Here is a 12,781-nt window from a genome sequence, read left to right on the forward strand (position 1 = left end):
GGACTTTGTCGTGACACATATTTGAAATAGTGGGCGCCAGTGTTAGTCCTAGAGACTCATATTTGCCACATGTGGAATATGTCTCAACTAAGGATGTCTGAAAAAAGAACATCCTACAAGTACAAGATGTACTTGTGTGTGGAGGTAGCTCTAAACATTGTACAACAAGAGCGAGAGGGACCCTCATTCATTGCTCCACACTAGCTAAACCGAACTCCTTGAGTTCTTAGACCATGTTGTATCCCATGTGACAACATGTGCCAAATCGAATCCTACAAGTGGATTCATAACAGCGTAATGTACTTTGGACACTACGGCCCAAAATACTTGTTTCGACATGCCCTTGGCATGGCCCTGGAGATTGAACTGAAAGGTCAGTTACCCGTATTCTAATGCACAGGAGTACATTCCCCCCCTATGAGAAAACTAAGCAATATTGCACTAGAAACCCTGGGTGTTGCCTTTGCATCCAAACCCGTTGGGTAGAATCTACGTAGTCAAACCCCTTGGTAAGACCCTTTGTAGAAACTGCTCAACTAGCAGGTAACGGTAACCAACCTAGTTAACCGTGTAGAGAATGATGAGAATCAACTTGAAAAGTTGAATTTTTCCGCTACCTCGTGGTAGATTATGGAATTCTTTCCTTCAAAGTATAACAAGAATAGATCAAACTGTGATCCTCAATGCGTATGGGGTGATTTAATAAGCACCCGTTGGGTCGTACCCCAAAACTGTGATGCCATAGACACTCGTAGTGCTATAGAGAGGGCGACAAATTCACACAAGTGAGATGCCTAGCTCGTATCAATAGTCATGCTGTCTCAACTGTTTGCTGTCTCTAGACTCCATAGTGTAGATCAGCTGATGTAAGTGCAAGAGTATCAAAAACTCAACATGAGCATCGAAACTAGAAACATATAGTGCAAAAATAACGCCCTAATCCTCCAAAATGACAAGACTCTTGCTCATCCATTAACGTCGATGTGTACTCCACTGGGCAGATATGTTTGATCATAAGAACAATCACCCAAGGAATGCCAATAGTTGGGTCCTACCCAAAATCTGACAATGGCTCTTAGCCAGCCTGTGTATGGCTCCTAGCTCTTACGACAATTAGTGTTCAATCGATAAACCGATGAAAACTAATGTGAATGGCATCTTGGCCAATTTCTAGCTGAGAGTTAGAGCACCTTGGCTCATGTTGACTCCGAAACAAAACATGTATCAAAATCTTCGTAGAAGATTTTCATTATTCCCTTAAAGAGAGAGAGAAAGAGAACAAGAGCATGCTGGGCTGAGGAACTTTCCTGAAGGTTTTAGAGTGTGTACCCAAGCTATGTGCGCTTACGCATCTTATGCATAAATTGCAACTTGTCATATAAGCATTCCACAGTTTGCCGGTATGACACTCTCATCGAGAGAGGTAACATAAAAACAGAAACTCATTCCGACCCCGCTACTTTGCAGGGGTCGTGATTGTATGAGGACAACTTAGCCTTGGCACTTTGCCCGTAAAATAAGTCCTAGATTCAGGTTCCTTTTAGTGTTGTTGTGTGTTGATAACAACCAACAATCATAGTAAACAATCCATTACTTAGTCTGTCCTTGACAGAATTGCTGTGTGATAGCGGAAGTGTAATGCATGAAGCGGTAGTATTGAATCCACCTCATTAGCATGCCTTTGCATGCAGAATTGTAAGACCTTGCGTAGAGTGATGGCCTCAACCGTGAGAACCAAAACCATAAGTGCCTTGCAGAGTTTAGACTGGTAGGGATTCTGTGAGATGATATTCCCATTTTGGTAGTTCCCCAAACTTGTGTGCCACTACCCGTGATGCCAAGTCATTGGGGAGTACCTTGGCACAAGGGAGAAGTCTTGCTTCATATAAAATTTCCAAAGCACTTTGCTTTGCACAATGACAGTAATTGTCAAGTAAAGTGTAAACAGGGAAAAACAAGAAAAACTTAAACTTGGCTAACCTGGTAGTTGTTGCTGTAACCAGTTGTCATGAAATTTGCAAGGAAAAACTCATTTCGAAGCGGCGCATAGCCATATCTGCACAGACGCCCTCGTATATCCTATACACTCGTCTGGTACATAATGAAACAACCTGCAATAGGAAATAACCTGCAAACACATTGCCTATTCCTTTTCAATTTTGTATGCTCATAGCATATGCCAAACAGGCCAGCCTCAATGCAAGATGTATAAATTGAAGCTTTGCTTCATAGAACTATGTCTGGCCTTATTGCGAACAAATGCTATTGACGATAGATTTCATAGCAAAGAGACTCGACCTTGTTGATCATGCACAAAAAATCGACCTTGTCTACTTGTAGATCTGCTGGGAAAACAGAATTATATGTGCAATAAACAAATACCAACTGCTGGAAAGATACTTTGCATCTCGTACATACTTGAGTCTATGAGTGATATTCGTGATCAATCGTAGACGCACATTGCATACCATAGTTATGAAGCATGCTCAATACACAAATATCAACTATGTACCTTATTGAGTACACCTGCTGGCGAAGCTTGCCGCCGGAACAATCAAATGAGTTGCCAACAAGAAGAAAATCGAGAAATGATTGTCCAGATACTGATGTTTGGTTCAATAGACATGGCCGACAGTGGATTCAAATTCAACTATTCTGATTGCTTGCTGAGATTCCGTTTGTGTGCCTGTCCGAGGTCAAGCATTGTCTTCACCATCGATTCCTGGGAAACTAAAAAACATGACCATATAACTGCCACTATCGACTCCAGGGCAAGTCGAAAACATGACCATAGAGCCTTCCTTGATGCGCCATGCTTTCATGGCCGTCGAATTCAACGTGGTGGAGTATTACGCCCTTCCTTTGTGTAACAAATCATGGCCCGTTATTGAGGTAAGAAAAAACGAATTTCATGGTGCATGGCATAAGCTCGCATCTCCAATTCTGCAATTCTGCAGCGCATGATGGCATAAGTACGCATCTTGAATGTTGCAACGCATTATGGTATAAGCTCGTAGCTCAAATTCTACGGCACATCTTGCAACTCAAAGTCTTGGTGGGAAGGCGCCCTTTGGCTGGCCTTAGGGTTGGCAATTGGGCGCCCACTTGTAATCGTAACATATACAAAAAAAAAGAAAATAGCTTCAACAACTATGGTGGCCGCTGCGCAGAGGCAAGGGAAGGAGATCGCGCATGCTACAAGGCCTGGTTCGAAACGCAGCAGAAACGCGTTTTGTTCTCCTGCTCAACGCGCACCCTTCAAGTCCGCAACCCAGCAATTCCATGTAGGTCCATGTCGGTCTTCCTCCTCCCTTAAGCGGGTGTGCACACGGACTAACCGTCCTCGACTGCCAAGAGACCTTGCCCACGGCTCTGCCCTGCCGAATGTGCACGAGCTCTTGTTGGGACCTTGCCCACGGCTCTGCCCTGCCAAATCTGCACGAGCCCTGTCTCCACGACTTGATGGCTCAACCAGAGAGAGAGAGAGAGAGAGAGAGAGAGAGAGAGAGAGAGAGAGAGAGAGAGAGAGAGAGAGAGAGAGAGAGAGAGAGAGAGAGAGAGAGAAGGAAATCATGCAACACCATGCAAGGTTCCCCCTTCCTCCATAGCCCCTCCCTCCCCTGAGCTCTGATACTAGTGAAAGGACAAGGGGAACTAGGGTATGAGAGTCCACTACCCAACCACCCTTTTAATAGGCAAGCCCTTGGCCCTTTGCCCTAGTTGGACTCCCCGTTCCACACCGCCTACCCCGGTTCCACACTGCCTAGCCCGGCCCTGCCCTTGTCTTGCCCGGCCTTGCCGGTGTCCTGACAGTCGAGGCTCAGATGTGCAGGGATGGTGAAGACGTCCTGTGTGTATAGACTCGCTACCTAGATGACGACGTTGGACCATATATGAAGAAGATGATAATCATAACCCAACAGCTACTCCTCATATGTACAACCATAAAGAGCCACCAACGGCTCATAAATGTCAGCCATCTAAGTCTATCCCCAAACTGAGTGGACCACCGTCCGTATCCTGCCATGTGTCACTGCCCAGCCCAGAGAGTCCGTCTAGTGTGAACCAGACCAGACCAATTGTACTAACTGTGTGTCATGTGAAAGTGACACTGTAGCCTGCTACATGTTTAAATATAGATTGATCTAAACCGAATCGAAATAAAAGAATGATTCTTTTTAAACTTATTCTTATTACCAAATTTTATTATGTTTGATTTTGAATGATAATATTTAATCAAAATTCAAAAACAATAAATTTAGTATTTTATAATTTTTATTTAATATATATTTTTATTTTGTGTGTGTATGTGTAAATTTATTGCATATTTATTTATTTACGTGTTTATGTGCATGTGTACTTGTGTATGCAAGAAAAGAAAGAGATAGTGCACTCACAAGCGGCTTAAGTGAGCACAAAACGCTTGAGAGAATGTTGCGCACGCGCACACACACACACAATGTCACACGTACACACACAAAAATAAAAAAACCTACCATAAATGTACGAAATACTCTCACCTTCTTGTTGTCGGCGAGTGTATAAGTGCAGATTGAAGCTCGATAAGTCACACAGCAGTAAATCTAAAGCAAGGGAGAAGAGGAGAGCAAGAGAGTTTTGAAAAAATGGGGCGAAACAAGAGAAGAGAACACTTGCTTTTGTTTTTGCAGGTAGCATTAGTATGCCCATCGATATACGTGTCAAAAAATGCATCAATATAAGTATTGATAAACACATTGATAATTCAAAATTTTATTTAAAAAAAAAATTAGATCTCCTTCTAGGTTTAAAAATCTGTAATGAACCCATCTCTTTTAGTGATTAGTCATGAGACAAGTCAACCGAGTTCAAGCTTGTAGCTTATAACGAGCTAGCTACTTTGTCTTTTTACTGACGGCGCGATTGTCATGAACATACTCGGAAATTAGCTCACCGTTCTCGCGGCAATAGCATGCACGGATTCGTGGGGAAGGGAGTGCTGGCGGGATGGAAGACGAGAGGGCCTCTCCTCTTCACTGCCTCTAGTACTCCTGCGCAACCGAGACGGCTGGTTTTCAGCTTGCGGAAAGGCAGCACCACCCATGGCTCTGGAAAGACTGGTGCTAGCAGCGGGAACACTTCGGGCCAAAGCAGCAGCCAAGGTGTACCCCCCCCTCTTCTTCTGTCTCTCTGTAACAGGCCTATGTGTGTGTGTGTGTGTTGTCTCTCTTTGCTATACAAAAGCTTCTAGCCAGGTTTCCATTGTGCATTTTGTTAGCTGGCACAATTTGATGATGCCATACTTGAGCAGTTTCTGTTGATCGTTCGACTTACCTTCAAAGCATGGAGTTAAGTTAAAGATATGACTGACACATGTAACTCAATGCCTATCATGCATTTTGAGATGGCCAAAGTGGTTCCCTGTGTGAAATTATGGAGCTCCCATCAACCTGACATGTGTTAATGCAATATTGGCGTTTTCAGACCAGTGCTATATTCAAATAAATAGATTTATGTTTGTACACGTGTATGTATATATGATACATGGTATAGATGGGGATGCATATATACATGCTTGAATTTATGCATACATACAAAAACACCGGCGTCCATGCGTGCGGGCACACTCACCAAGGTTGCTTTTGTACATATGTAGGGAACATTTTGTGACTGTACAGAACGTACTAACAGGGACAGCATGGACCGATCCGTTATGTATAGGCTTTTTTCTAATAAAAAGTTTCGTCGACCGTGCACCACGTCTGGCCTTTTCACAAGTAAATTTGGGGGCTTTAAGGCCTCTGTAGTAGTGGTCTTTTTTAAAACTCTGCTAAAAGTTGAGTTTCTAAAGAGAGCCGAACAAAGTCACAAAGAACCTACTCAGGTGCAGAGAGCACACTCCGCAGCTCTATCTCTAGGGGGTATGGGTGTACGTCTATATGGTCAGGGAAGTACAATCATGAAGTGTTGCACACTGACTAGCTCCATCCTATGTGGAATTGGGGGTGTAAGATCTAGTATGGTTTACCAATCGTGCGTATTTTTACGTACTTCAAATTTTCTCCTACAGGTAACAACGTATAGTAAGTACGGTTCCACCACGTACATTATGTACACATCAACCTTGACACACACACACATATGTGACTTTCATGTGTGGCTTACTGTTCTGAAAATGGATACTTGCTGATATTTAACACTACATGGATGGAAGGTATAAGTTAAAAAGGTTTTAAGTAGGACATGAATAACAGCTGATAGGTTCGTTGATACCTCTAATATGCATTCAAGGCTAATGAATCTGTTGTCTTGTTTATATGGATGCAGGTGAGGACTCTATTTTTACTTAGGATCTTTTTGGCTTTGCTGTTGTCCATCACTGTCGAACCTCTCTTTCACTTCAGAATAAATTTTTCTTGACTATCTTATATACAAAACACTAGAATGATACCTCATTCTCACTATGATGTACAAAAATGAATCAAAGAGTGAGTTGTTTTTGTGCTAATCATTGTCCTTTGTCTAAAGCCAACTATCTTTTGAACTCTTAAATTCTTTTGTGTAGAAGTATAATCAGCAACACACAAACCAATAAAAAAAGAGACAACCGAACAAATGAGTATCTATATATACAACCTACAAAGAATGCCATAGCCACATGGAACTGGGGATCGAGGAAGGGGAACAACCAAGAATAGGAAAGAAGGAACGTGGGTGAGAATGGGAGTATTACTTGGGGAGGGAAATTTAAATTCTCCAATTACTTGGGAATAGTGTCAAATTGCCTCTCTCTCTCTCTCTCTCGAACCGCACTGTCCTTGTAGTATATAGACAATATTGAATATATAGATACATGCTTTGAAGCTGATGAACCCCGGTGCGAGAGTGCCTAGGGTCAATGATCTCGAAAAACTCGCAAGATACTCTATCCCTGACTTGTGTCCACTGTGAGGCCCGCTTGTGGAAAGGGAAATCATGCCTCCTGTCCTCATACTCTTTGAGATCTTGTCTTGCTTGCCCCACCCAAGTAGTGTCTGATTGTCCCTCTTGCCATTTGTGACGAAAAGGCATCGCTCCCGCTGTTTGACCTCCATCAATGTCACAAACTTATGATGTGGCATGGCCCAACTTACAGATATTGGCCGAGTGGACGAAAGGAGGGTTAGGGTTACTTTGTCATCACGGACCGATTTTGTGTTAGAATCATCATTCCTCTCCATGGTGTTGGAGAACCTAGGGCATGTGACAAGGCTAGGTCGAGGTAGAAGAGAGAACCTGCAAATCTGCCCACTACAGCCGAAATTACCCCCAAATGAATGAAAAACGCAGGAAAAACAGCAAACCGTCTCAGTAAAATGCAGGAAAAACAGCAGATCAGTATACTCAAGGTCTGGACACCGCTATTGCCAATGTGCGGTAGGCTCTCGAGAAGTCTCAAGCACGGCATAAGAAGGCAGCAGACGAGCATCGATGTGACTTGTAGTGAAGGAAGATGATTGGGTGCTACTACGGTTTGAGCAGGCCCGCCTAGGAAACGGAAGGGTAAGGAGAGGCTTTTTCCAAAGCTAAGTATGTGATACTATGGACCTTTCTAGGTTCAAGAACGACCAACGATATATCCTTCAAATTGAAGTTATCGGATACTTGGAAGGTTCACAATGCATTTCATGTGAGTCTCTTGAGACCTTTGTAAAGTGCCAGTGGACAGGGAGCTAGAGGAGCATCCCGAAGTGGAAGAGACAGAGGAGATTCTCATTTTAGAACAGGTTCTGGCTCACAAGGAAAGGAAAGTGAAAGATAAGCTGACACGCCGGTGTTAAGTCAAGTTCAGGAACTATATGGCTTTGGATGCCAAGTGGATGGACGAGGAAGACCTAGCAGCTACTTCTCAAATTTTAGAGCTATTCTAAGAGTTACAAATGAATCAGGGGGTTGAATCTGGTGCGGTGCAGACTGCACAAGAGTGGAGTTACTCCGCTTCTTTGTCACATGATACCTCGATGGTATAAAGTTAGCGATTTCTTTTTGAGATTTCGGGGATGTTGACGAGCTGACAATATTTTGTTGAATGAGTTTATGTAAAGAAGTACTTTGAAAGGGGATTTCCTAAACTGAATCTGTTACATGTGCTCCCTCATGTGTGTATTGTCTGACAGCATGTTTGAAAGGCGAAATGAATGCAGCATGTCACGTGACACATCCAACCCTATGTGTCCGTGGACAAGCTACAGCACGACAAGGGTTCAGTCCGTCTAGATTTAGAAGTGTTCTGGCACTTTTGTGAGTCTGTTCGCAGACCGTGCATGCCCAGGCACTTAGTGTAGATGCATATCCTCTGGTTGCACACAGCATGATCATAAGCATTCCCATCAGAATCCATCAGAATCCTTCAGGGGAATTTTCCAGTGCATTCAACCTATTTTCCCTATTTTTGACATTTTTCACTTATTAATTTAACTGACTTTTGTTGGAAAGTAGGTAGGGCAAATTGAGTAAGTTTGTATATAAGCAAACCTAGACTAGCACTTTCTGGCAAAAGAGGCAGCAGGAGCACCATTGCTCAATAGACAACTTCTCAGCAAGAACCTTGGTGGCGTTTTCTCCCCCAAGCAAGATCCCCCATCTGTTAGCGTTTTTCCTCTAGGACAGACAGTCCCAGCCCTAGCCTTTTTGATCCAAGCATTGTCGCAACAGATCTCAGCCTTGGGCGATTCCTTCAGGCCTTTGTTCCCCCTTGCATGGCGTTTTTCAGCATCACATGATCACCCTCATCCATGGCATTTTTCAGCAAGTAAAGACCAACAGATTTCAGCAACGAAGACCAGCCATATCAGCGTTTTTAGGAACAGAAATTCAGCAATGAAGAACCAGCCATATCAACGTTTTTAGGAGCAGATTTCAGCCAACAGAATTCAGCCTATCAGCGTTTTTAACTTTTTGGACAGCAGATAGAAAGCAACAATTTTCAGCCGTTAGATCTTTCTCGCCATCCCCATCGTCGACATCGATCTAGCCTAGACTTGCATCAGTCACATGCATTCAGTTGTACCAGTTTGTGCAATCAATAGTAGACCACTCTCGCAGACGAGAGTGGGGCCTTCGGAGGAGGGTTTTACAACGTCTCCGGTGTCGTATTCTCTTCTCTCTCTATCTCTCAGTCTCATGCACTTTCACGCACAGTTTCCATTCACTTTGTTTATGATCATTGCACTCTCTCATTAAGAACAGAAGGCTCTCCCTTCCATAAGAACAAAAGGAACCTTGAGCACAGTTTGAAGCACTCATCTCGAGCAAAGTTCAAACATTCATTTCGCTGCACCTAACATTGGTATCAGAGCTTTGGCATTGTTCTGTATCATTGAAATAGTACCGCCCTCTACGTTGTATAGGCCGGTTATATGGTTCCATCGACGGGATAGTCACTTTTTCTTCAAAAAGTGCAGCGTGGCTTGTTGTGGGTGAAAGCAACACAGAGCTCGTCGATATGGCAGAGAAGAGAGACCAAGTACCTAAAGAGGGATCTTCCTCACATGGCACATAGAAAATTCCTTCAACTCTTCAAGAAGAGGACAGGTTGTTTAAAACTCAACTGCGTTGTTGCATGGACATGTTTCAGCAGTTGGCTAACAACCCAAGGATGCAGGAATTCTTACAGGCTCCGACACAAGGTTTTCAGCCTCCTACACAGGGCATGACTGAGCCGTTGCAGGAAAAGGAGATTTCCAATGCGCAGAGGACTCATGATGCTCGAGGGAAAGCCCATGTGGTTGAGCAACTAGCGGTGTCCAATGATCCAAAGCAACTTGCTTTAGCTGGACAGGAACCATTTGTGAATGGTCAAGGGAGCAATGAACAGGCTATGCGTTAGACACTTCCATTACCTAATACTTATCTTGGTTATTTTGGAGGTGGTTCAGTGTTTCAAGCTATGGCTGGACCTTCCACAGGTTATATGCCAGGGAATGTGTTCGGGACAATGCAAACAGGCATGGGTAACCCTATGTACGCGAACATGGGTGTCCAACCAGGTTTTCAGGGTGCCTATGGTCAGTTTCGAGTGCCTGGAACACAATTTGGTATGGCTGGTTTTTCGTAGCCATACGTACAAAATGCAGATATGACAGGGAAAACAGTTGATGCGAGTGCTGGAATGAACACTCATGGAGCACCACTGTTACAGGCACCTGTTTATGATAATGTGGCTTCTTTGAGTCAGCCTAAGGATTACAAGGAAGGTGGGCAGGGAGTGAAGTTTGAAACTTTCAGAGGAACTGAGGACCAATTAAAGGCTTTGACCTTCATACAGTAGTTCGATGTAGCTTATGCTGGAGGCAACTTCACGGAATCTTCAAAGATACGCAAGGCTGCCACTTTCTTGAAAGGGAATGCGCTTCAATGGTGGACCGCATTGTTGAACCAGGGTCAAGCCCCAACAACGTGGGTCCAATTCAAACAACTTTTTGTGCCTGCATGGTTGACAAACACTTTTGAAGTGGACGTGATGACAGAATGGCACGAGTTGAATGCTAAACAGTGTGCGAATCTGGAAGAGTACAATAAACGGTTTTGGGCCGCACTGTTGCCAGTCACCTCTTACAGGTTTGTGCCTTTGTCAGAACAAATTGAGAAGTACTGTTGCGGATTGCCCAAGAAAATCAGGGACTACTGCACAAAGACTACTGCATGAATATGTTTCAATTGATAGAGAATGCAAGAGTGGCCAACAATCTGTCGAAGGGAGATTCCGATGGATTTAATAGCCACAAGAAAGGGGCCCAAGGCAAACAGTTTTCAGCCAAGGGAAATGTTGCAGCAAAGCCTTTTGAGTCTCCTGCAAAGAAGCCCTCCACTCAAGAAGCTGATACGTCCAAGAAGCAGTCTAAATCTTCTTCGGAACGAGGACAAGGACAAAAAAGGCATTTTTCTGGCAAAACTTTTCAAGAAAGGAAAGCTCTTAGGGAGGCCAAGAAATGCTACATTTGTGAACAGGAAGGACACTTTGCAAATGAGTGCCCACAGAAGAAGTCACAGGATAAGGATGACAAGTCAGACCATAAAGGGAAGAAGCCAAAGCCGAGTGCAGGACTTGTTCCAGATTTGGTTGGAGATCAGCCAAACACAGATGCCACGGAGCTATGCAGAGCTTGGGGCAAAGTTAGAGACCAGACAGTGCTGGTTTTCTTTGATCCAGGAGCCCGTGCAAATTTCATATCACCAGAATTGGCATCAAAGTTGGGCATTCGTGCAGAGGAGATGGGCATGACAGGCGAAGCAGGTTTGGCATGCCCAGGACATTCAGAGCCTGTTACTCCCATTCTGGGAAAGCTTCGTCTGCACATTCAGAGTTATGTCGATGCGGAAGAGTTTCATATTATGCCACTTGAGGGCTGTGATGTGTTATTGGGTATCCCATGGTGTTACAGGTTGCATGCTATGGTGGATACTTACAACAAAAAGATTACCCTTGTACATAGAGGAAAGACTCATGTCCTTGATGTAAAGCTTAAAGGCGAGTCTGTTCCAGTTGTTTCTGCTTCTGCTATTTCATCTGTAATAAAGAATCATCTTTCTGCGTACTTGATCTTTGCAAAAGAAGTACCTCAAGTTGTATTTAATTTGTCTACCTTAGATAAAGACAGGTCAACTTTTTTGAGTGGTTTCAGTGATTGTTTTTCGGACTCTTTGCCAGGGGAGTTACCTCCTGAGAGACCTGAGGATCATACTATAGATCTTGTGCTAGGTTCTAGTCCACCGAATAGACCACCATACAGGGTTAGTGCAGCCCAGCAGAAAGAGATTATGGGTCAGGTCAACGAGCTTTTAGAGAAGGGGCTGATTCAGCCCAGTTCATCCCCTTTTTGTTTGCCTGTACTCTTAGTGTAGAAGAAGGATGGTTCATGGCGCATGTGCATTGACTATCGCGCCTTGAATAAGAATACTATCAAGAACAAGTTTCCCATACCGAGGATGGATGACATTCTTGATCGGCTTGAGGGAGCGTCATTGTTTACAAGAATAGACCTAAAGAGTGGGTATCATCAGATACGCATTAGACCAGAAGATGTCCATAAGACTGCGTTCAGGACAACATTTGGTCTCTATGAGTTTCTTGTCATGCCATTTGGTCTCACAAATGCTCCTGCCACATTTAATAGAATGATGGACACAATTTTTAGACCACATAGAAACTTCGTGGGTACCTTCTTTGATGACATGATTGTCTACTCAAAGTCTGAAGAGGAGCATAGGGATCACTTGACCGCAGTTTTCAATGAGCTACGCAAGAATAGGCTACTCATCAATGCGAAGAAAAGTGAGTTCTTTTTGCAAGAAATTCACTTCCTTGGGCACATTGTTTCAAAGGATGGGGTACGCATGGATCCCGCTAAAGTGGAAGCAATTAGGTCATGGCCAGACTTGAAGTCCGTACATGACATTCGAAGCTTTCTAGGCTTATGTTCCTATTACAGGAGGTTCATCCGAAATTTTGCTGAGATTGCTTCTCCACTCCATGCACTGCAAGGAAAAGGAGTTACTTTCAAGTGGATAGCCAAGGAAATTTTAGCGTTCAAACACTTGAAAGAGAAGCTGACTTCAGATCCGGTAATTATTTTACCAGATCTTTCTAAACCTTTTGTGGTTCAATGTGATGCGTGTGGGCATAGTCTTGGTGCAGTTCTAATGCAGAATGGCCGAGTAGTCGCATATGAGAGCAGAATTCTTTTGAAGACTGAAAGGAACTTGCAAGTCTATGAGAAAGAATTGCTGGCAGTAATTCATGCTCTCACTAGTTGGAAACACT

The 12,781-nt window shown here is 43.6% G+C and overlaps 1 protein-coding gene across 3 annotated transcripts in view; it reads left to right on the forward strand.

Annotated features, from left to right (window-relative positions):
* Nucleotides 1–4,872: 4,872 nt before the first annotated feature.
* The window catches only part of PSD1 (phosphatidylserine decarboxylase 1), a 99,608-nt gene continuing 91,699 nt past the window's right edge, over nt 4,873–12,781 (forward strand). Inside the window, exons 1-2 of one of the 3 annotated variants that reach the window (XM_086522949.1) lie at nt 5,006–5,141; nt 6,307–11,863. In XM_086522949.1, the coding sequence (XP_086379075.1) occupies nt 10,663–11,862 (1,200 nt within the window). In that variant the 5' untranslated portion in view covers nt 5,006–5,141; nt 6,307–10,662 and the 3' untranslated portion in view covers nt 11,863. Of the gene's footprint in view, nt 5,142–6,306; nt 11,864–12,781 lie in introns of those variants that run through there. The other 2 variants (XM_086522947.1, XM_086522948.1) reach the window with 2 other exon arrangements.

This window comes from Adiantum capillus-veneris, chromosome 11 (assembly GCF_014529385.1).
Source record: "Adiantum capillus-veneris isolate H3 chromosome 11, ASM1452938v2, whole genome shotgun sequence".
NCBI classification, from domain to species: Eukaryota; Viridiplantae; Streptophyta; class Polypodiopsida; order Polypodiales; family Pteridaceae; genus Adiantum; species Adiantum capillus-veneris.